Source organism: Panicum virgatum, chromosome 7N (genome assembly GCF_016808335.1).
Source record: "Panicum virgatum strain AP13 chromosome 7N, P.virgatum_v5, whole genome shotgun sequence".
NCBI lineage: Eukaryota > Viridiplantae > Streptophyta > Magnoliopsida > Poales > Poaceae > Panicum > Panicum virgatum.
The window spans coordinates 41,182,362-41,206,246 of record NC_053151.1 but is presented as its reverse complement, the minus strand read 5'-3'; the positions used below and the strand labels follow the sequence as shown (position 1 = coordinate 41,206,246).

Sequence of the window (23,885 nt, the reverse complement as noted above, 5' to 3'; positions counted from 1 at the left end):
TGCACTCATGACGCGACTAAAAATAAAAATAAAAATCTCTGGTTCTTCCTTCAGAAACTACAGACAGTACAAATGTCAGAAAACTTTTATTTGTTGAGTCTTGAGATTATTACATGCTGACAGGTAGAAATTAGTGAGCTGAGCACAGCACATACAGGAGTTATCTGAAACGGTGCAGGGGACAGAGTTTCTTCCCGTCTTGTAACGCTAGGGGGCTGCGCTTTTGACCGTGCTGTTTTCCTAATGCAACCTGGCACGAACTGAAGCAGCATCCATGTGTCATGTGTGCGATCTTTGCGTGCGAATCCCAACAGCTTCTCGTTTTTCACCCAAGAAAGATACCTGCTGCTGCTGTCAAACTTTTGCAGCCAATGATGGCACTGTCACGTAGGAGTACTATCAAATTTCCTCTTGTGCGTTCCACGAATCAATCCACATGAAGCTCAGCTCCAACACAGTTACACAGAGTCCTTTTGCCTTTTGAGCACACGCACCTTTTGTGCGGCACACGGAAAGGTGATCGAAATCGGGCACGACACACCGATCGGTCGCCTGTTGGGATCGGATCAAGTACGCGCACCCAGCGTCGCATGGACTGTTCCTGGGTGCGTTTTTCTCTGAGCCGGCCAATGGCACGCTCCAAATCTGCCCAATTATCCCATCCGTGGTTTTGGTGAGACGTGACGTGATTGACGCTGAGCACGTCCAGCATAAGCAGAGCCGCCCACTTGCAGCTGCGACGCTTCTTCCGAATGGTACAGAGCGTAAAACCTTTCCTTGAACGCCTTGGACACCTTTCGACACAGGAAAAATGTTAATCCCTCTGGTAGACGTTTTGGGATTATGAAAATTCAAAATTCCTGTGTTGGATCGATGGTTAGGCAAATTACTAAAAATTTGTATTTCAATGATCTTTTAATAATATAAGCGACATTGATTTGTAGCAAATGATGATGTATTGTGAGAGAAAATTGACGGTCAAAATCACTGTGATTTGATCGATGGTTAGTCAAATTATATAGTCCTACATGCTTAACGTGTAACGGTGATGTGAAAAGATTTGTATTTCAGTGATCTTTTAATTAATGACATTGATTCACTACTACAAAAAGAGCTATAGTCACCGGTTGAAAAGAGCCTAAGGTACCGGTTCTATAACCGGTACCCGGAAACCGAGACCAATGGAGTCTGCTTTTAGCACCGGGTAAATCACCCGGTGCCTATGACCTCCTTTAGTACCGGTTGAAATAATACCAACCGGTACCAAGGGCCGCTACGCCGATCGCATCCTCCCCCCGTTCCCCGCATCCTCTGTTGATTTGGTACTCCCAGCAGCAAATCAACAGATGAGCGCATTCTCAAGTCTCAACTCTCAACAACACTCATCCAGGGTTCAGATATAAGAAGCACATAAACTCGCTAAGCAAAATGGATGAAACACACGACTGAACTGTACATAATTTTTTTTCCATTTTTTTGGGTCCATTTTCTCCAGAACAAGTCTAGTTCTCTCTTCTTCAGCAGAAAGAAGACTGTTCATGGGTTACAGAGAGCAAACAAGAGATGAACGCAAACAAGAGATGGGTTACAGAGAGCAAAAGTCAACTGCAAAAGGTTGCTCTACTCTTGGATGAACGCCACTATCTACACTGCAGATAGATGAAACGGAGCATCTGTAATTCTAAATCAGCAGGTGAAGCGTCCCCTCATGAGAGAAGATTTAAATGTGATACAAACATCAGTCCCAGGAGGCTGATGACACATTTATTACATCAGATGGTTCATTAACGTACAACTCTACGCGGTAGTGAGCAGAGAAGCGCCACTATCGCGAGGATTACAACCCACACCAACAGAACGATCTTAACTATAAAAAGAGGGTCATCAGAGTCTTGCGCCATGCGGAATCTCCTGCGAGTGACCCAAATCCACAGGCAAGGCTGGGTGCAGGACGGTACCCTACTCAACGTCCTCTGGAACGAAGTCTGGGTCTTCCTCTGTAAAAATTAAAAATGGGGTGAGTACAAACGTACTCAGCAAGCCCAACCACACCCACGGAGGGGGTATAAACAGAATATAATGCATAGGGTAAATCAAGAATAAGGCTAGGGTTTGTTTTGCGGAAAGCAATATTTTATGCAGGGGTTCATTTGAAAGAAAGCATTTTCCAAAACCAGTTTTTCTTGTACCGAGTAACACGAGGGGTTGATCCACACAGGATCCAAGTTTTAATACTGCTACCGGACTCCTCATCCGCCGTAGCACACGGCACAACTGCCGAACACATTTCCGAAACAACTCACGCCAGCCCATCCCACAATAAACACTAGTTATGTGACCACACCGTAACTCGCCCAGTATCGTGGGCACGGCTATTCGAATAGATTCTTAACTCTGCAGAGGTGTGCAACTTTACCCACAAGCGGGGTACCGCAACTCGATCACCTTAGTGTCGGTGCAGATCCCAACAAAGCCATTACCCACCTTAGCTAGACCTGACTAGCCATCACGGGATGCACCAAGGGGTTATTGACCTTATCACACAGAGGTTTTAACCGGGGCATAAGTCACACAGAGCTAATCCCTTCTCCTTGATCACCCGTTGCTCTCAGCTCTCCTGATGGCTATCAGACTAACTAGTGGGGGTTTAAGTTAAGCCGTTGCCCATACAACGGTCGAGTGGTTTGCACGATAGTGGAGTTAGGTGAGATGACACATCAACTCGGTCCTTAGGGGTGACAAGATGGATATCTCCCTTCCTTGCCCTGCCACACAGGCACGCGCACACCAATCGGCAAATCACACAGAAATGCCATCCATCCCGTCTAAACTCATCTTTCGAAATTTCACATTTTTCCCTTCCTACACACGCACACATTTTCTTTATAAAACAAGTTGTATTTTGTATAAGATCATAAGTGTTCTAGCAGCGATTAACGTCCAAACAGAACACATTCAGACATTAATCTAGGTGGTCAAAGAATAGTTATAACAAATCAAGGGGTGGCTATCCAACCGTGTTTTCAGCAGGCAAAACATATGCAATTTTGTAAAACAGGCCAATAGGTTGTGTTTATAAAAACTAGGACAAAAGCATGCATCAATGGGTGGGATTGAACTTGCCGTCTTCGAAGCCTTCGGGGAAGTCCTGATCGAGGTGCTGTCCTTCGGGCTCGGAGTCGCAGAACTGATCCTCGTTCGCTTGCTCACAGTACTGCTCGTCAACGGGCTCTCCTTCGTTCACACCGTGATCTACGACGTGTACAAGCAAGCACACAATCAAGAAAAAGAAATAGAAGTTTTATTGTTGAGCTCGAATCGGAAATAGTTAAGATATGGGGTTCGGAGTAATATTTTTGGGTGGTTTCCTGATGGCATGGACAAAACTATATTATGAGAGGCGTGATAAAGTTTTAGGTTGATCCGAGGTCGTTTGGCACATGAAATGATAGGTTATATAGAGGTTTAGGTGTTAAATAAGGGTCCAGGGACTTGTTTGTAATTATATTTGAGAAGGCAGGGGCTTGGTTTGTATTTTAGAAACTATTTGGGTCATTCTAAAAAAAGGTTAGGGGTTTATTTATAATTATGTTGCATAGTGGAAGGGTTTGTTTGTGAATATCATAAAGGGCAGGGATGCTTTTGCATAGAAGCCAAAGGGTGGAGGGTTCTTTTAGCAATTAGAAGAAATGGGAGGGGGTTATGGGCAAAATGCCCTCTTCTTCCCCTTCCCTCCACGGGGAAACAAAGGAGGAGGGCACAGGGCGCCGGCGGCCTTGGGCCGGCGGCCCTGGGGCTCGGCGGTGGCCACGGGGAGGGGGGAAAGAGAGAGGAGGCCATGGGGAACCCGCTCCCCACCTCAATTTGGGCCGGGGCGCAGCGAGGCGGTGGCGCCACGGAGGCCGGCGGGTGGCGAGCGGCGGCGCTGTGGAGCGCGTCGGCGGCCAGGGAGTGGGGGAAGAGGGAGAGGAGGAGGAGAAGGTCCGTTTCCCCTACCTAGCACGAGCTGGGGTGCAGTGGGGTGCCTTGGCCACGGTGACCGACGGCGGCGGCGGAGGTGTGTGTGAGGCGGCGGTGCTGCAGGGCACGGGACGGTGTGGCTTGCGGTGGTGGTTGCCGACGCGAGGAGCGCCTATTTATAGGCGAGATGAGGCGGTGGGGAGGTGGAACGTGGCGGTGGAGGTCGGTGCCGGCCGGCGAGCATCGCGGGGCGCCATTAATGGCGCTCCGGCCACTTGCTCATGTCGCGATGCGGCGGCGCTGTTTGCTCGGCGGGCGGCGCGGCGAGGCAGGTGACGGGACGCGTCGAGCAGGCGGGGCTGTGCTGGCATAGGGGTGACGGCGAGGGCGGAACACAGCGAGCAGCGCGGGCACGCGGAGGTGGCAGCGGCGGATCTTGGGAGCGCGTGGAACGGCGAGCGTGCGTGCGCAGTGGGGCAGGGGAGGCAGCGGCGTGCTTGACGTGGCGGGGTGCGCACGGGCAGGCGGCGCCGAGCTGGTGCGTGCGTGCGCGGCCGGGCGGCGCGCCGAGCGGGCTGCGGGGGCGAGGGCATGGGCAGCTGGTATGCGTGTGCCGCGCGTGGGGTCGGGGCGGGGGTGCGCGTGCAGGAGCGAGGGCGGGAAGCGGCCGGTGGCGAGCGCGGCAGGGTGCGGGTCGGGGGCGAGGGGAGGAGAGCGGCAGAGGGGAGCCGGGCCGGGCGGCGCTCGGGAGCAGAGGAAGGAGAGAGGAGAAGGGAGGAAGGGAAAAAGAAAAAAGAAAAAGAAAAATGGAGAAAGAAAAGAAAAGAAAATGGAAAAAGAAAAAGAAAAAGAAAAGGAGAGAGAAGGAGAGAGATTCGCGCCGAAAATATCGGCAGCGACCACGACGCCGGTCGGGCACGCGCAGCGGTCGCGGCCGCGTGCCGCGGCTTTGGCGGGAAGTGGCGTGCACGGATCGAGGGGAACAGAGGGACGAAATGGAGAGTGGATCCGGGTGTCGGGACAGGGGAAATGTTTTCGGGAGTTAGGGTTCGGGTTTTAGGAAGTTTTGAGCTCAACGAAGAAAATTTTCGCGATTAAGTATTTTTATCGCATGTTTTAGTTTGGTTGATTTTTCGGGATGTCACAGCAGGCCACCGCCGAAGTTCTCCCATAGGACACAATCCTCGGATGCCCTGCAGGTAGAAATTAACACCAAGCCAAACATCAGCGAACATTTCCGGGACGACCAGATCTAAACATGCATGCTGCCAAGGGAGAAATGGAGTCAACAGGGACAAGACCTTGCTCGGTGAAGAACCTGCGGGAGACGTGCTCCCAGGGCACGGCCACGCCCTGGCCCCGCGCTCGGCCGCGCGCCCTGCAGCAGCGCCCCGCAGCAGCACCCCGCCGGCGGCGGCCCGCAGCGGCGATCGGCGGCGCCCCGCAGTGCCCTGCACTCCAAACGATAAGGTAGAGAGATGAGAGGAGCGGTGGAGAGACAAGAGCGGCGCTCAGCACTTAGAAATATCTGGAACGAGATGCCGCCCACAACCTTTTTGTACCGGGTGGTTGTTTCCACCGGTGCTGAAACTCGATTTTTGGCGCCGGTGCGTGCTATCACCCGGTACTAAAATATATCTCTTTCATTAGTTCCGAATTTTGGCATAAACCGGTGCCAATTTTTAAGCATTGGTACCGGGTTGTGCCATGACCCGGTGCCAAAGGCTCTTTTGGACACCTCGGGCTATTGGTCCAGATCAAAAAGTACCAGCTCTCGTTGCACCCGGTACTGATGCTCGTATTAGTACCGGGTGAAATAACAAGTGGTACTTTTGGTCTGGACCGATGGCCCATTTTCTAGTAGTGATTTGTAGCCAATGATGATGCATTGTGAGAGAATGCGATGGTAAAAAAAAACACCTCTCAAGATCATTTTGGATCCTACTAGGTACTATACTGAACATGAAAAATGAACGTGGAAAGTACATGTTTTTTTTAAACAACCAGGCAGGAGAGCTGCCGATTATATTAAAAAAACAACACCCAGGTTGGGCACAACCAATAAAGAAAAAAAGACGCACCTGCCAGTTAGATTGGGACATCAACACGGCCACACAACTCCACTCAAGCTCTACTCCACGCGACGACGGGAGCAAAAATTGTAACACTACCACAGCACCCACCCACAACCCACACTCCTGTAGTCGTCGAAAACCTCAAGCGTGACCACGCTGCAGTAGAAGCCGAAGGCGGCAGATAGCACCACACCATGAAGGCCACCGCCATGCAGGACCCAACACCGCGATGCCGCTGCAACATCACACTCCACCCGACGGGGTAAGAAACACCGGATCCGAGCCACTCGCAGACTGCCTCGCAGTCGCCACCACGACAACACAACGCGCGGGGGTCTCGCCGCATCTGCCGTTGGACTCCACCTCTCGTCGCCTCGAGGAAAACACTACAGACGGGGGCCTCGCCACGCCCGCACAATACTCCACGCTCCGGATCCGTATCTTAAGTCGCCGTCGAGGTGGAGAGCAAAGATGCCCCATTCCCTAAGATCTCTGGCAACAACCAAGTCTTCTCCGCAGGTCGACTTCACCTCGTTGCTTCACCCACACACCTAGCGACCACCGCCAGAGTAGCGAGCCAGAGAATTCGCTTGCGCCATCATCCGACGTTGTACCGCACCAAGTGGCCCAGCCAAGCTGAGCAACCCGCCGCAGTCCGCTGCAAGCCAAGTCGACCCACGATGCCGTTGCTGCAAGCGCCGTCCTCCGATGTAGTCCCACACCGCACTGACCGTCGCCAAGCAATGCCAGCCGCCGCGGTCCGCTGCAAGCAGCCAACCAACAACCATATGCCAACCCCTGGCCGCCACCAAGACCTCGATTGGCGCTGTGCGGGCTCGGCAACACCCTTCGAGCTTGCCACGTGGCTTAATCATCGACACCGGCTCAAGCCCCCATGGACAATGGGCCGGCAACGCCACAAACCGAGCTGGGTCTCTAGAGACGACACCTCCAAGAAGGGCACAACGCCAAAAAGCGCCGCCGTCGGTCGTCCAGGATACGGACAGGGTTTTCACCCAGAGAACCCCGTGCGGCAGAGTTAGAGCTGCACGCCCTCAACAGGGAAAACGACGTCCAGGGACGCCGCCGTCATCCCACCGGCAAGAACGCCGGCAAAGGCTTCCCCCCGGAGCATTCAATCCCCATGCTGCACGTGCACGGCGCGACATTTGGGCACCACAGCCACGGCAGCCCTTCCGGAGCGCCGCCGCCGCCGCGCCTACACGCACCATGCCGTCGTAGCTCCACCTTCGCTTCGTCCACGCCTCCTGCTCTTTGGCGCATGCAGCACCGCCACACCCACGCCTCTGCGGACCTGCGTGCGCTCACGCTGATCGCCGCACGAGCACACGCTGCTCTCGCCTCCACGAGCCCGCGCTCGCCTGCGCCGCCCGCCGCTCGCGACTCCGCGGGCCCACGCGCCGCCCCGTACCTCAGAACGTCGGCCTGGAGCCCCAAGCCGCCTCGCCGAGCCCGACAGCTGGGAGAAGAAAAGGTCCCTGCCGCCGCCTTCCTTGCCCTCCGCTGGGCTTCCAGCATCGAGCTTAGGCGGCGGCAGGTCTGGGAGACGGTGGGGGAGGGCCTGGTGGCGACGGGTTCGTGCGCCGCCCGAGCCACCCAAGGAGAGCGACGCGTGGGCAGATAACTGGGTGTAACTTGCAGTGGAAAGTACATGTTTAAGTACCACGAAGAGATACCGAAGGAAATCACAAGGACAAAAACGTGCCACCTCGTCCAGTAAATCAGCATTAAGCACGAAATAGCCTGCACATTAAATGCGCTCGTAATAAGCTTTCATGGCTGGTCTTTGCAACAGTAAAAATCCGCATAATTGCGTGTTACCCCACCACCATCGCCTTAACAGAAACTTTAGGGGATGTCTATACCACATCCGGGTATTTTTCTCTTCTCCACACCCGAATTTTTTTACCATCGGATGAAGATCTGACGGTGGTGGATCTTCCTTGCACTGTTCATCTTCAACCTCCGACCTCCTCCTTCCTCAGCACCGGCGAGACCCTCCCGCACCCGCGGCTCCTCCGCCTGCCCCTCCCGCCGCCGCCGCCGCCGCCACATGGCCGTCGTCGCCCCCGCCCCGGCCTCGCCCAACCGGCCTCCTCCACCGCCCAGCCGAGCGCCGCCTCGCCCTCCGCCGCCGGCCGAACCACCACCTCCGCCTGTCCTACCGCCGCCCCCGACCTCCTCTAGATCCACCGGCCATTGGAGCCTCCTCCGACCCCCAGAAACCCAAACCCTAAAGGCCGCCGCCTCGACCTCCGCCCGCGGCCGGCCGCCGCCGCCCACCTCCCACCCCTCCAACCTCGACGTGCGATTTAATAGGCAGCGAAATTCGAGTGCGGGGAGGAGTAGAAATGCTCGAGTGTAATAGAGCTTCCCCCCAAACTTTACCCTAATGTGACTGATCAGCCACTACCGGACACCATCATGCTGCTCACTAGCCACCAACTCGCTGCGTCGCGAAGAGAACATGCCAGGTCGATCCACGCGCGAGGAACCAAAAGAAATGATAAAATAGTACTAATAATTGCGCGCTAATCCCCACTTGTTATCCCAGAACGAACGGGCGCCGGGAATTTGAAAAATTAAAAAACGGTTGCTAGCATGCGGAGATTCCCCTGATATTTCTCGCTATTTTTTTTCCCTTTTAGTTTATTTACCTGCTGGGCCATTTCTTGTTGCGCCCCGCCCCCTGAAACCTCGCGTTTTGTCACTTGCTTCCCGTTCCGAGTGCCGCCCGCCACCCGGGCACCCGGCGAAAGCTTCGTCAGCATCCACTGCCGCTTCGCGTCCCCTCCCCGCGGGCGCGAGGTGCACGCTCGCTTCGTAGGAAGCGCGCGGAGGAGGCCGGCCGAGAAGGAGCCGCGGCGCGGGGAGCAGAGGCGGCGTACGCGCGCGCGCACGGTGTGCGTGTGCGCCGTACGCGTACGTGCGTGAGAGCAGCAGCAGGAGGAGGAGCGCATGGGGTCGAGGCGGCGGCGGCACCACCACCACCACGGCCCGTGGCTGGTGCCCGCAGTGGCGCCGGCCGCCGCGGCGTTCGCGGCGGCGGGGCTGCTGCTCGTCGTCGTCGCGTTCCACTGCTTCCTGTCGCCGCCGCTCGGCGACGGTGGCGGCGGCGCGCGTGTCGTCCGGCGCCCGAACCCGCCGTTCCTGGTACGCTTCCTACGATTCTGGGACGACGGGGGTCGTCCGTTCACGAATGTTCAAATTGTGTTGGTGGCCGCCGATCTCGTCCTGCTCCTCGCTTGACGCGGGTTCCTGTTCCTCTCTCCCCCCTTCTGTTTCGCCGAGCAGTTGAAGAAGCCGGCGGAGGTTGCCAGGAGTGTAATCGGCGCCGTGGATTTCACTGTTCCTGTGAGTGCGGAATTCCGTATTTGGTTCGCGAATCCTTTTTCGTTCCTGGGGTGGAATTGAGCGGGTGATTTCGTCGAACTCGTGCTGCTTTGCAGAGCGGCGGGAGCAAGCACGGGCAGGAGCTCTGGGAGTCGAAGGCGACGGGCAACTTCTTCGGCTGCAGCAACGCGACCAAGCATTTCGCTGGTACGCGTCTCTCGCGACATGTTGATTGCTTTTCGTACACGAGACGTTTCGCTTTGGGGACGAATTGACGCTGCGCGTGTGTTGCGTGGCAATGACTTGTTCGGCTGGCTGGCTGGATGGCTGGCTGGCTGATTTGGTGTGAGAGTAAAATACTGCTAGCTGGTTGGCTGATTTGGCGTGAGAGAAAAATACTGTTGTGGCGGAATCTGCTTACATTTTTTTTCACTGTATGGTTGGATAGATGCCAAGGCTGTGACGAAATTGGACCGTTACCTGATGATCGCGACGAGCGGCGGACTGAATCAGCAGCGAACAGGGGTAAGACGATACAAACTGCCAGTAACAGTGCAAGTAGTTGCTAGCATTCACAATCAGAACATTTCAGATTTTCAGTTAACAAATCATGGGACATCTGATTGTGGTTAAAATGTAAGGAAATCATTCGTGGTTCTAGTGCAGGCATAGGGTATCTGAAATCTTATGTTGGTCGTCTAATGTCCGTGCCTATGTCTGACAATTATGAGGGTTAGGAGCATGTACAATTCTGTCTGACAATTATGATCTACATGCTACGATTCTTCAGCTGTACGCTTCCAGCGTGTATCACAGTTGGTCATTTACTCCAACTACTCTTTGACATGTACGATCGGCCTTAGGCAATCAGGTCTCCAACCACTTGTTCTGCTGGCCCCCCACGTCACTGCGCCCGTGCTTTTCTGTCTTTTGTTGGTATGCTCCAACTACTTTTCGACACCTTTGTGGCTGCATCCCTACGCCAGATCCAAAAACGCAAAATATAAATTTTTTATAAATCACTTACATAGTATACTAAATGTAGTCAAAAAATAAATCGCATTACACAAATGGACTGTAAATCGCGAGACAAATTTAATGAGCCTAATTATGACGTGATTAGACACTAAATTGCTACAATAATGCTACAGTAACATGCTCTAATGATGAATTAATTAGGCTCATTAGATTCGTCTCGTAGTTTACAGACGAGGTCTGTAATTAGTTTTGCGATTAGTCTACATTTAATACTTCAAATATTGAAGATTTCCTTCCAAAAACACAAAAATGCAAAATGCAAAGTGATCTAAACACACCCTTAGTTTCATTTCCTGCCAATTGGCACCTGTGCACAACTATTCTGTTAGGAAAAGTGTAAGTACTGCTTACTTGCCAATTCTGTTCCGTGAATAATTTTTACAAGCGCCCATTCTATCATATTTAGAATGCTGTGGCTTGTGGTCGACTATTTGCTTAATACTTGTAATGGTGGCTGATGTACTCCTGTTCTGTTTTACCATATTTAATCTAATTAGTACCACATATGTTCTTTTTTTAGTATACTTATCATTGGGTATCGACAGGAACTCAAATAGCCTTTGGTTGCTGCCTTTTTTTAGTTATATGCTAGCATAACTTATACAGACTAATAGTTGCACTGAAGTGCTGTTGATGACAAATCTAAATATTTCTTTATTTATTTCCAAAATTTTCAAAAGGTTTGCCACAATACCACATGTGTTCTATGTATCTGGCAAAGCTCAACTCTGGCTTCTGTCTTTAATAATTGGAGAATAAAGTAAATGTAACAAAGAGATTATTCTCTTCCAACATTATTAGTTTTGTGATGATGATTTGTCAATTTGTCTTTTGATTGATTATTTTGCCAAACATGACGGAAAATTTTCTGCAACTTACATGATTTCCAGATCATAGATGCTGTTGTTGCAGCCCGCATACTGAATGCAACACTTGTCATTCCAAAGCTGGATGAAGAATCCTTCTGGAATGACGCGAGGTCAGAGCAATTACCCTCTTTCTTATTTGTTGCAGCAAAGTACTTTATCCTAATCTTGAGTTCTGCATTTCAGTGACTTCGCACAGATATTTGATGTGGATTCCTTCATATACTCACTCTCAAACGATGTAAAGGTCATACGACAATTACCTGATATGAATGGGAAAAAGCTTTCACCATATAAGATGCGTATTCCTAGGAAGTGTACTCCAAAATGCTATGAGAACAGAGTGCTACCTGCTCTTCTGAAAAAACATGTAAGCATTGCAGTTTTTGAACTCGATGTGTTTCCTTATGTTTGGCATTTTCTGCTAAAAATACTTATTTCTGACATATGCTTTCCACTCACAGGTTGTTCAATTAACAAAATTTGACTATCGAGTGTCCAATAGGCTAGAGACTGATCTTCAAAAACTTAGGTGTAGAGTCAATTATCATGCACTACAGTTCACAGATCCAATCCTAAGAATGGGCGAATTGCTTGTCCAAAGAATGAAGGAGAAAAGTGGACGCTTCATTGCTCTTCACCTGAGGTGATGTTATATATCTTACTTTTCTTGGTCCAATATCCGCATTACATGCTAACTTTATTGTCCCACGTACTGACAGATTTGAGCCTGACATGCTCGCGTTCTCTGGTTGCTATTATGGGGGTGGAGACATCGAGAGAAGAGAACTCGGTGAGATTCGTAAGAGGTGGAAAACCCTGCATGTAAGATAGTAGTGTGGTATTTACCTATTGATGCTTTTAAAGGTACGATCGTTTTAGATTTTTGCAGTAACACATTGAAAATATTGTGCAGGCAAGCAACCCTGACAGAGAACGGCGGCACGGTAAGTGCCCTCTGACACCAGAGGAAGTCGGCCTCATGCTTAGGGCACTGGGATTTGGGAAGGACGTACACCTATATGTTGCATCCGGAGATGTATATGGAGGCGAGGAAACATTGGCACCTCTCAAAGCACTCTTTCCAAACTTTCACTCAAAGGAGACTCTAGCAAGCAAGGAGGAGTTGGCACCTTTCTTACCATATTCATCTCGCATGGCTGCTCTTGATTTTATTGTGTGTGATAGGAGCGATGTTTTCGTGACAAACAACAATGGCAACATGGCCAGAATGTTGGCTGGTCGAAGGTATTATTTCTTTTCTACTACTGTATTGTGCTAACATATATTCAATGTGAATTGATTGACCAAAGTACAAATGCTTTATGTCTTAATTACACTCCTAAGGCAATGATGATTGACCGATAAGTTGTGGGTTTCAGGAGATATTTTGGGCACAGAAGGACCATAAGGCCCAATGCTAAGAAACTATACTCATTATTTCTGAATCGAACCAGTATGAGTTGGGACACATTTGCATCCAAAGTTCTGACATTCCAAAAGGGATTCATGGGGGAACCCAATGAGATTAAACCAGGAAGAGGCGAATTCCATGAGCATCCTATGGATTGCATTTGTGCAAAAGCCAACGGTAAAATTGGGCAGAGCAGGCATCATCAAATTAAACGTGCTGGAGAAGGTGCGGAGAACCATTCTAGTGATGGAGACCTCGACTGGAGGGATTTGGACTATGGAGAGCATACACCATTGGGCAGGGATTCATCTAATGAATCTGAATCAAATGATATTCGTGTTGGTGGATCAGACATTCCTGAATTGGAGGACATGATGTCGGACTAGATACTTAAAAATAGATATTTCTGTATAGGTTTGTTTTTCTTTTCAAAGGGCTTGGTGATAAACTATTGTGTTTACAGAAGCTATTGCATAGGTTATCATTTCTCCTGTTTATTTCTTGGAGACTTATAGAAGAGAATAAGAGTTTTAACTGGCCCGGCAAAGAAGATAGGGCAGGAAGAGCTTCCTGCAGAAAAAGCAGGTAAATACGAAATTCTTGAATCAAGCAAATGCCATTTGGTCTTACTTCACTTGATTCTTTGAAAATTTAAGTTTAGGCAGGATTTCCATGTTTTACTCTCATCATATAAGTTCACTTTTATCATATCTTCAATTCAACTCTATTTTGCATTAAATTGTTGTTATCAAGTACTGACTTAATCTTTTATGTGTTAATGCAGAGAGGCCTTCAGCTCAGTATGAGCTAAACAACTGTACAGTGTTTGATTGGTCCTCAAGTAATGCCGATTGGTCATTATAAAAAAAAAGTAATGCTGATTGGTAAACTAGAAGACGTTTTTCCTTCACGGTTTTTCTTTCATATAGTTTGTACGGTAAATAGATGCTACAAAAGACCCTTCTTTAAGCTTTTACAGAGTAGTGTTATAATTAGAATTTGCTGGGGTTTAGTATTTATTCTTGGTTTCCTTTTCTTTTACAATAAGAGTATGTTACCGATTTTGCGCCGCCATCGAAATTTGTATATATAACTTGAAGCATGAGAATGAAAGAGATTTTGTACCGAGTGCTGGTCCAGTTTTGTTTCGTTTTTGTTACTAAGGCATTCGCTTACATTTGTTTTACAAGACAAAAAAAAAGGCTCACTGCTTGTACCCTAATGATTCCCTCGACGTGTTCCGTTGGCTTGATCTGATCCGTCAAGCATTTCAGCGCGCTGAACGTTTCTTCAGAATTCAGGCTGTTCTTTGCTACGAGCCATCGGCCGCTGAATGCTACTCGGTCGCCGGCCCCGCCGGTCCTCCGCGTGAAACGCCGGCAGCGGCACCGCAGAATTGGCCATGTGGTGTCGGTGCTTGTGACTTTGTGACTTGTGAGTCGCGACGCACGTGACACGCTCGTGCTCGGCCTCCGTTCCAAGTTCCAACCGTAGCCGTGGCGTGCACGGCGAGGCGGTTCGTCTCCGTCTTCGGTTTACTCCTTTTGCTCCTGCGCGAGGCGATTTTGCCAGACCGGGCCGGCCGGTTCGGCGCTTTTTTCATTTTTATATTAAATAAAATAAAATTTCAAAAATATATGGCGAATAGAGAAATTTTCAAAAATGGATACCTGTCGCCCCCTGGACGGGGTGCCTGTCGCCCATCTAGTTGGCGATATGACCTAAATATAAAAAAAATTGCATTTAGGTCCTGGCGCCCAGGGCGCATTAAACAGTGAACTTATAAAATCGATATAAAATCTTAAAAAAATTAAAAAAATACAAACTCAACTGTTATGGATTCTATGAAATAAGATCTACAACTTTTGTTACATAAAGTTTTTCATTTGATCAATGTATCTTGCTCTATTTTAAATACCAGTTTAATGCACTTTTATTTAAATCTCAAGATCCATCCTTTGGATGCATGTCATCTTTGGCCAGAGTGTTGCATATGGTGAGCATAGGTTTGTACAAAATTGGTAGGCCCAGAAAACATTTCTAGAATAAATTTTTAAATTAGATCTTGCAATATGTCTAGTTTAAATGGGTTATTTATCCATGCTGCTATACCGAGTATTAGAAGCCATTTTTTTTTACAGTACCATTATTTTATTTCCTAAGAGCTATAAAAAAAGTTTGGTAAATTTTAGATAAGCACAACTAGACCAAATGAATTATTTCAGATTTTTCTAGGTACAAGAACTATTTTTCTTGATTTAGATACATTAATCAAATGAAAAATTTTATGTAACAAAAGTTGTAGATATTATTTCATAGAATCCAGAACAGTTGAGTTTGTTTTTTTCTGATTTTTCTACGATTTTATATCGATTTTACAATTTTACTGTTTAATGCGCCCTGGGCGCCAGGATCTTTTTATATTTAGGTCCTGTCGCCAACTGGATGGGCGACAGGCATCTATTTTTCAAAATTTTCCTATTCGGCATATATTTTTGAAATTTTGTTTTTTTTTAATATAAAAATGAAAAAAGGCGCCGGTTCGTGAGTGTGCGGTGCCATGATGTGTTCGGCCCAGCCAGAGGTTTTTGGGCCAGGCTAGATTCTCAGTTCTCCGGCCGTCCGTACCCCCTCAGCCCCGTCGAGGAATCGGGGGGACTAAAAAGGCCGCGCAGTCTTGCTGCTCGTGGCTTGATTTTTACCATTTGATTGTATTCTATGAAACTTTATTTGATCATGAATGAAGAACCTGCTTAGCTTGGTGAACTCTTTATGTTTTTTAAACTTGCAACGTATGCGAGACGAATAGGTCAATCTGTTTTTTTTTTGTTTCCACCAAGATTCATTTGTATAGATACAGCTGGGTGACTTTCAGTTCGTAGCTGCTGAAAAGGTAGTAATACATATAATCTATTGCTATCTATATTTCTTTTTTCCACGAACCGTTGCTGTTGATGTAGGGATTGCCTTATCCATTCGCTGGGTTCACACCCTCGCTGATGCTGGCTTCAGGGCTTCACATCCTTGTTGGCTTGTTGCTGGCCGGGCCTGCGCGCGGGCGGACGGAGCTCCTTTGCGCAGGCGCCTGCCGGCGCGGCCAGGCGGAGGGGCTCGGTACCGTCGGCCGGCGGAGCCTGCCCACGCCCCTGCGGTTGCCTGATCTGGTCGCATGCACGCGACCGGACGGAGAAGCTCGAGGTAGGCGGCCGCCGGAGCAGTCAGGCTGAAGGGCTGAGCACCGTCGGCCGGCGGAGTGCGCAGGGCGGACTGGCGGCTCAGCATCGCGTGCTGGCGGGCGTCACCCCGTGCTCCGTGCGTGCCTTCGTCTCCTTTCTCTTGCTATCTCTGCTACCGTGGCACCTAGTACTGGCTCCAAGGTTCGTCCAGGGCAGGGTTTAACTTCCCGTCGGGAAGTTATTTCCGGTGAAGTCCGGGAACGGGAAACCGGGCGGTTTCCGGCGTTTCCGTGCGGTTTCTGGCGTTTTCCGACTGGGTTTTCGTTTTTGAATCGGAACGAGAAACGGGAACCGCGGAAACCGCGTCGGTTCCCGTCCGGTTTTGTGAACCATGGTCCAGGGCCCCACCTCTATCCATCCCCGCGAGGCCGCGGTGGCTCGGTCCCCTTCCTCTCCCTCTCTCCCTCCCTCTGTCTCTTGCGGCTGGCGGCAGCCGGCAGGGAGAGGAGCTGCAGCTCCATCGGGCAGCCTGGACGGCGCGGCGGCGGCGGACCTGCGCGGCGGCTTCCAGGCCCCCACCTCTATCCATCCCCGCGAGGCCGCGGCTGCTCGGTCCCCTTCCTCTCCCTCTCTCCCTCCCTCTGTCTCTTGCGGGCTGGCGGCGGGGCGGGGAGCTGCAGCTCCATCGGGCGGCCTGGACGGCGCGGCGGCGGCGGAGGCGGACTTGCACGGCGGCGGCAGAGCCTCGGTAGTTGCGGCCGCGAGGAGCGGCCGGAGGAGGGGCTCGGCCGGCCGTTGGTCGTCGGATCGACGGCCATATTTTTTTCGCTGATGGCATGACGTCGTGCCAGGGAATGGCCCTCGCGCGGATGCGCTTTCGTGTTTAGAAGATTCCCGACCGTGCGCGACGCCAGCTCCTCGCCTGGCAGGTCCTGGGGCGGGAGTTTTTCCTGGGTGAGTTTTAATACAAGTACTATTTGATAGGTGGAAACGGGTGACACTATGAAATAGGTTAGGACGGGTTGTGTTAATAACACAGACGGGTTGGGACGTGTTGGGGCGTTATGGTAGTAGATTGGCACGTAAGTCGCATATCATCTTCTATCGTAACTTCGGAATGGGGCGGGTTTGGACATTGGGTCGACGGGGTGGGTTGGGGCGGGTGGTAGTTAGGGCATGGATAGATAGAGGCGGGTTTGGGGGGGTTCAACCCCATTGGCAGGCGTAGATCAGGGCTTGGGGCCTGGAATAACCGCCGAAACTTATGGCTTGGTCGATTAACCAGAAGCGCTCGGTAGTTTACCCCGTGATTCCTGTGCCAGCCTCCACACCCCGTTGCTCTGGCTCCTGCTGCCCATGCCATTACTATCTGCACGGCAAATTCGATAAGAGAACTACAGACCAGAGAAATTAGATGATCAGGAACTGGAAATGCAGATGGCTGTAACACTTGTCTGCAACGTTATGTGTAAACTTTTAGAGTTTTGTCATTATGCTCTCTGTCCATGTTGAGAGCACCCACGGTGTGCTGATAAATCGAACCGTGAGCTTACCAAACCGAACTCTGCCTATTGTGGGAGTCGACTACTTGTGTAAGAAATAGAAATCAACCTCCCAACTCTGTTTGATGCGAGAGAATAAAAAATTCGTCGATCATTCTCTTCCACGCCGTGGGACTATACGTGTGCTAGGGAGTCACATTTTTTAAAGATATAAGTGGGTCCCACAAAATGATGCCTTACGCTGGAGTTACCGAACCATCCTTCTGTTCGACTTCTCTGTCTCTCAAGATCGAACCGGCCACTGGAGCTGCCATGAAAAGTCTCTGTATTGGCATTTTCGGGTAAAATTTTGTAAGAGCACTGTTGCTAAGTTCAAAGTTTACCCATTTTAGAGTTAGTTTCCTTCCAAAGAAAAAGATTTGCGTGATCTTTTCAATCGGTTTGAACTCTGAAGAGCTTAAGATGTCGTTGTTTACCTCTGCGGAGATCTCGATTACGTACGTATGCGTAGCGTGGCTTGGGAAGAGATGCCATCGATACGAGGAGACTCGGACAAACTCAACAGAAGGAGCGTAGAAAGCACAATATGCGGCGTGCCTATCGGAGGTCGCTGGCGGCGGGATAGCGCGATCAACCTCGCCGTCGCCGGCACAGAGTATTTGCGAAGACTCCGGTTAATATTAGCAGATGGCTCTACAAAAGACCTTTGATTGTGGTCGCGATTAATGTATACATAGCATCCTAAAATTTACAAAATATCTTCCAGTTTGGATCACGATTATTCATGATCCGTACATTTGCATAAACCCTAGTATTTTACCCATGACCATCTATTTTAGATTGCAATTAATAAGTATGAACCGAATATTTGCATATGAATTTTGATATTTTACAAAATACCACCCTGGTTTGATATCCTTTAAGGGTAAGCTCCTCCTCCCTGCCATCTGTCGCCCGCTGCTGTCGTGCTTGTGTCCTCCATCCCCGTTGGAAGGAAGACCCTTCCTCAAGTGCTGGCACCCATCTTCTACCTACGAAAGCTTTGCGATTCCACGGGCGGGGACCCGATCCACATCGCCCGTGTACCCGGTAACCGTCGGATCCACACACTAGACAATATTAGCCGTCGGATCGGGTCTCACCCGCAACCCGGACCGTGGAGTGGATCGAGCCTCCTACCTGCTAAGTGGACCTAGGCGCGTGGATCGGCCCGTTAAGCTAGACTTGGCGCCCGTCCAGGCTCATGCACGCGAGCCGCCGGCCGCTGGCGTTCAGAAGACTAGATTCGGTACCAGTCTGCCCGCGGATCCGCGATGGGGCAGATGCGGCCCAGGCGAATCCGGCGGCGGCAGACGCTGCGAACGCGGCTAGCGGCGGCCACGGACAGCGGCATTGTCAAGTGGCGGCGGGGGGCGCTGGCCGCGGGCAGCGGGTTTCGCGGGCGGCGGCGGCCACGGGCAACGGATCTGCGGTGGGGCGGGTGCGGCCCAGGCAGATCCGAAGGCGGCCGACATTGCGGCCACGGGCGGCGGCGTTCGCAGGCAGCGGGGTTCGCGGGCGGTGGTCTTCGTCACTGCGGCCTCCACCATGGCTTCGGGACGAGACTTCTTGGCCCAGGCGAAGCCGGTGGACGCGGCGAGGTGCACGAGGCCGTCGCGGACTGCCTCCTTGAAGCTGCTGGACACGGTCCCCCCGAGGAGAGCTCCCAGCGCGCCTCCCTCCCCGCCCGCCTCTGCGCCTCCAGCCCCGGCCGCCGCCCGCGCCCCCGAGGCCAGCAACTGCCTGAGCCAAGGCCGCGGCCCCTGCTCCTCACTCTCTAGCCGCTGGCTGCGGCCCCTGGTGATCGTCCTTCCCGGCAAGTTGGACATGATGTATGCCTTCTCGCTATCTTCTTCGCAAGGGAACCTGGTTTGTGATTCCGATGGAATCTCTGCCTCTCCTCTCCTAATTCCACGCCCTCAGCTTGTGGACGTATGAAACATTACTGCTGCGAATAGGCTGTACAAATATTCTGTCGCCACAATCTATGAGCAGTTGATTAACAATCAATGTCACACTCAATCAATGGCCGTGCAAGATATCCTGATTGGTAGAGAGTAGTCTGTTACTGCACTGAATAAGTTAGGATGCAAATACTATGAGCAAAATCAAAACCCATACCACAGAGTTGCAAGGTTTTAAATGGTGTGCACCGAATTGCTACATTAGACTCGTATCAGGCTTACATTTTGCAACATCACTCTTGCATGCCCTAAACTCAGTTGAGGTTGCAAATTTCCTTGACAATAACACAATTCATCATCTCATGCAATTTGGTGTCTTGTGTAATTTGATGTGTCGTGGGTCTGGTAGCAGAAATTTCTCGAGCAATTCCTAGGGTTCAGATGCTGTTTCATTTACAACATTTACTATTTGAAATTGGTATTTAATCTCCAAGATTGATAGGTATATGTGATTGTTGCTATTTGAAAATTGTTACTAAATCTGCATGATTGATCGCTATACGTGATTGAATGGATAATATGTTCAAGGAATTTACTTGAGGTTGTAAATGATTTGTCATTATTAGTACTAAAATGTTAACTCTACAGAACCTTTTTTGATCAGCCATCAGATCGTAGTTGTAGTCTTGTGCCATAACTCAGAAACTTAGTATCAAGTATAATGTGATGGTTGATGCTGGCAACACCACAGGCAGCCTACAGTCAGTGTGATGCTGGCAACACCACAAGATCTAGGATTATAGGGTTTAATTTTTTGGTCCTAATCGAACACCGCTAATATATAGCAGACTGAAAATCTGAATCAATTTAAATCCGCAGGGCCAGAATATTTAATTTGATAAAAAATAACACCCATAGTCTCTTGCATACACTATTTTCGATTGTCCCACTTGTCATCCTCTTTTGCGCGCCATCTTGCAGCTCCACGAATTCTTGCTTCTTAACCTCATATGTGTCTTTGTAGTCTCCACACACTGAAGTTTGGGTATTTTAATATCTAAAGCACTACTGTGTTTTTGACCTCACTACTGTGTTTCAATCTGCAGACTGAAAGATACCAATGCACAGCTACACTAATTTCCATCTCGGATAATCAACACTGGTGCTATCGAGCTTGCAGAGTTTGTAACTCGAAAATGATTCCAGGCCCAGATGGATACCAGTGCACAAAAGTTAGTGGTTGCCCATGCACGCAATTTGATTGGAAGTAAGATTACTCCAAGTAAATTATGTTTGTTTGTACATAGGCCATCTTAGATTTAATATTATGACCACCTTCCAAGAGAAAAATTACTGAGGTATGATACTAAAACTTCCACAGTTTACTGATTACTGGAACTTCCAGTTTACCCTTCACTATATTTTCTATCACTCATGGTAATATTGTTGCAGGCTACATCATCACAATCCGCACAGTACGCAGGCATAAAAGACATGGACATAGATCAACAATCTTAGTATGTATATTTGTAGCATATATTTTAATGACAAGCAAATAAACATCCTCAAATATTTACCGATGAAAAAAAAATTGCAGTGCTTGGGATCAGACTAAGAACCATAACAACACTGATGATGAGAACGATAAAACAGAAACAAAGAAGCTGAAGCTTCAAGAATAAGACAAGGTAACAAAATAACCCATTTCTGTAATTTTAGAATGTGTTTTTCTCTCTCTTTGTGTGTGTGTCTGCGCAGAACTTTTAACTAATGATACGTACACTTCTTCCTTCAACAAACAGTCTAGAATAATTTATGTGTGTTTGTTTTTTTCTTTGAAGCGCAAATGGTTCTGGGGGAAGCATTTTGGTCAGCAAAGACACTTGTAAGTAAGATACCTATAAATCATGATATAATATCCATTTTCTACTTATTATTCAATTCCTCTCTAAAAATTAAATTATATATACACAACTTTTATTTAGTGCTTTATACACTAATTACTTTAACGAAGCATTAAAATTGATTTGTTCTTTTCGTACTCACAGGTTCTGGAAATAATATTTTGGACTGCAAAGCCACGTGGGAGCTAGCTATAATTTAGACTACCAATGTTATAACTACAAGCACCATTCTGGTAGCCTCATAGTTATAGCTCTCAAAATGGTGATCTTTTGCTTAGGGGGATCTAAACTTAAAACCTCACTGTACTCCCTGCTAATGGCTGTTCCTGTCATCTACCATTGTCTGCTGCTAGCTGTTGACAAATGCAGCCACATGAACACTGTAGCGACTGTGTAGTTTGTATTTGCAAAGAGTCCTCTACTGGCCAGCGCGGCAATGCCGCGACGCCTTTCTAGTCTTTTCTAGCGCTGAGCGATTGTGTCCGATGGACCGCTGTGGTTGGTCATGGCTATGGATGCATGTTAGATAAATTTTAGGTCACTGGATCGACACAAAAATAAAAAAATAAATTAGAATAATATTATATGTAAATAATTTGAGAAAAAAATGAACTAAAGTGATATGTTATCCATTATAATTAATTAACTGACTAATGATGGTAGCTTGACCTTTTCCACCCAGACCGCGACAGCGCAGGCGACGGCACTAGCAGCGGCGTGCGGTCGGTGCGGCAGGCGGTGGGTGGTCAGGCCGTACCAGGCTATCAGCGACAGCGCTCTCTGGTCTGCGGCAAGCGGCGCTCCCCGCTGCTCATCTAGCTGCTTCTTCATCCATGCGATCCCGTTCCCGTCCGTCCGAAGGCTTGCTCAATGCTCACAAGTCATAGGTGGATCAATGGTAGAGAGGTCCATGCACCACGGGTCCGGGCCCGCCGGTCAGTTGTAGAGAGGTACGGAGCCTGCGGTCCTGACCGTCCAGACCTAACGAGACCCAACCAGGGTTTAAGGAACCGACCGGTCCGGTCAAACCGACGGGGTGCGGTTCCGGTATACCGGACCGGTTTGGCCGGAAACCAGTCCAAACTGGTTAAAGTCAAATTTGAATTCAAAAATCGTAGTGCAACCAGTTCGTACCGGTATACCGGCCGGTTAGACCGGTTTATCGGCCGGTTTGGCCGGTTTATCGGCCGGTTTGGCCGGTTTACCGTTGATTTAATGATATTTTCCGACAGTTAAAAGTGGTTCTCGGTGTGAAATAAAAAGAAATTTCGGCATGAGCTATGCACATATTAATGTAAATGACCACACCAAAGCAACAATTTATAATCATGCATACAAATACAATAGTAATAAGCGTGCATACAAATACCGAGTCATACATTTATACACATCAAATAAAAGTTCAACGTAGAAATGGGAAGACCCCCATTTGGGACGCGGTTTGGTATTCGGCGGTGGACATCAAAGCGATACCTCGCAATCTAAGCAGCTCAGCCTTGTAGTGTTGCCAAGTTTGGCCCGTCCACGCCGATGTTGTCTGCCATTTCTGAACTAACATAGTGTAAAAATGGGGATCTTTCCATTCGTACACCCATCTCGTCGGTGGCTGCATGCTGATGTTAGGAATGGAGTAGTGAAAAGACTGCGAGGAATCGCTGTAGGAGAAAGAAGAGTACTGTGGAGTGTTGTAGTCCGTCGGTCTACCTGTTCTCCTCTGCGATTGCGGTGCTCCATGATCGGTGTCCTGAGTAGCATGTGTGAACTGAGTCTCCCCTACAATCAATCATATATCATGATTAGTAGTCAATACTCATAGTCAGAAATATGTGTGTATTTGTATGTGCAATGTATACATGTGAAACGAACACCACGAGCACCACCACGAGCACCACCACTACCACCAGCAGCCTCTGCATAGCATTCCCTCTCGTCGAACCACTACCCCCTCCACGTTCGTATGCACCTCCTCTCTGTTCCACCCCCGTCGGAACTCTGTTTCCGCTCTCGATAGATCTATGGCACGCTGCACCTGAGCCTCCTCATCTTCTTCATCACCGGAATAGTTTCCCTCCGCTGCAGACTTCTCCCGTCTCAACCTCTCTCGAGCCCGGTCAGCAGTTGCCTTCTTTGCTCTATCAATGCCACGCTGAAAGAAGTCCCGCACATCATGTGGCACATTCCTGCAATGGACCACCTTTGTCCCGCGCCCAGCCAAATGTTGTTTCAATCTAGTCGCACCACCTCCTCCTTTCTGCGTACGACAATAGTTGCATCGCCATCCAAGATAAAGATTTTCACCGTGTTCCCATACAACATCTCTGCCTACCATTGTCTATCTGCATACATGGACAATAAAAACATATCATCTAATATTCTAACTCGTAAGTCATAGTGTCAAAAATCATCTAATACACCTAAATCAAATCTACCTAAACCCTAGTCATACACCTAAAATCCTACTACATAGTGCAAAAAATCATCTAATACAAATAAATCTTACCTTTATTCTAAACACACCTAAGTCATACACCTAAATCCTAAAACAAATCAACTAATACTCTAAATCATAGGGGGGCAAACTTGCCTAGCAGCGGCTTACCGCCGCTCGTGGTTGGTTTACCGCCTCTCCGGGCCGGTAAACCGAGCTCCTCAG

General features: G+C 49.3%; 1 protein-coding gene and 1 long non-coding RNA gene across 5 annotated transcripts; both read left to right on the top strand.

The window, feature by feature from the left end:
* The first annotated feature begins 8,673 nt into the window (after positions 1–8,673).
* LOC120681482 (O-fucosyltransferase 6-like) lies at positions 8,674–13,835 on the top strand. The gene is made up of 11 exons (XM_039962981.1): positions 8,674–9,209; positions 9,351–9,410; positions 9,506–9,596; positions 9,838–9,914; positions 11,318–11,406; positions 11,480–11,663; positions 11,758–11,939; positions 12,016–12,118; positions 12,210–12,541; positions 12,676–13,292; positions 13,492–13,835. The coding sequence occupies exons 1-10, from the start codon at positions 9,015–9,017 to the stop codon at positions 13,091–13,093; spliced, it is 1,731 nt and encodes a 576-aa protein (XP_039818915.1). The 5' UTR covers positions 8,674–9,014; the 3' UTR covers positions 13,094–13,292; positions 13,492–13,835.
* Positions 13,836–15,706: 1,871 nt separating this feature from the next.
* LOC120681487 lies at positions 15,707–21,687 on the top strand. 4 transcript variants are annotated; one of them, XR_005677888.1, is made up of 5 exons: positions 15,707–16,019; positions 20,435–20,845; positions 20,926–21,016; positions 21,170–21,213; positions 21,377–21,687. It is a non-coding gene; the product is annotated as an uncharacterized LOC120681487 (long non-coding RNA). The 4 variants fall into 4 exon arrangements; XR_005677887.1 differs by lacking the exon at positions 15,707–16,019 and adding an exon at positions 18,816–19,256; XR_005677886.1 differs by lacking the exon at positions 15,707–16,019 and adding an exon at positions 18,816–19,293.
* The last annotated feature ends 2,198 nt before the right edge of the window (positions 21,688–23,885 follow it).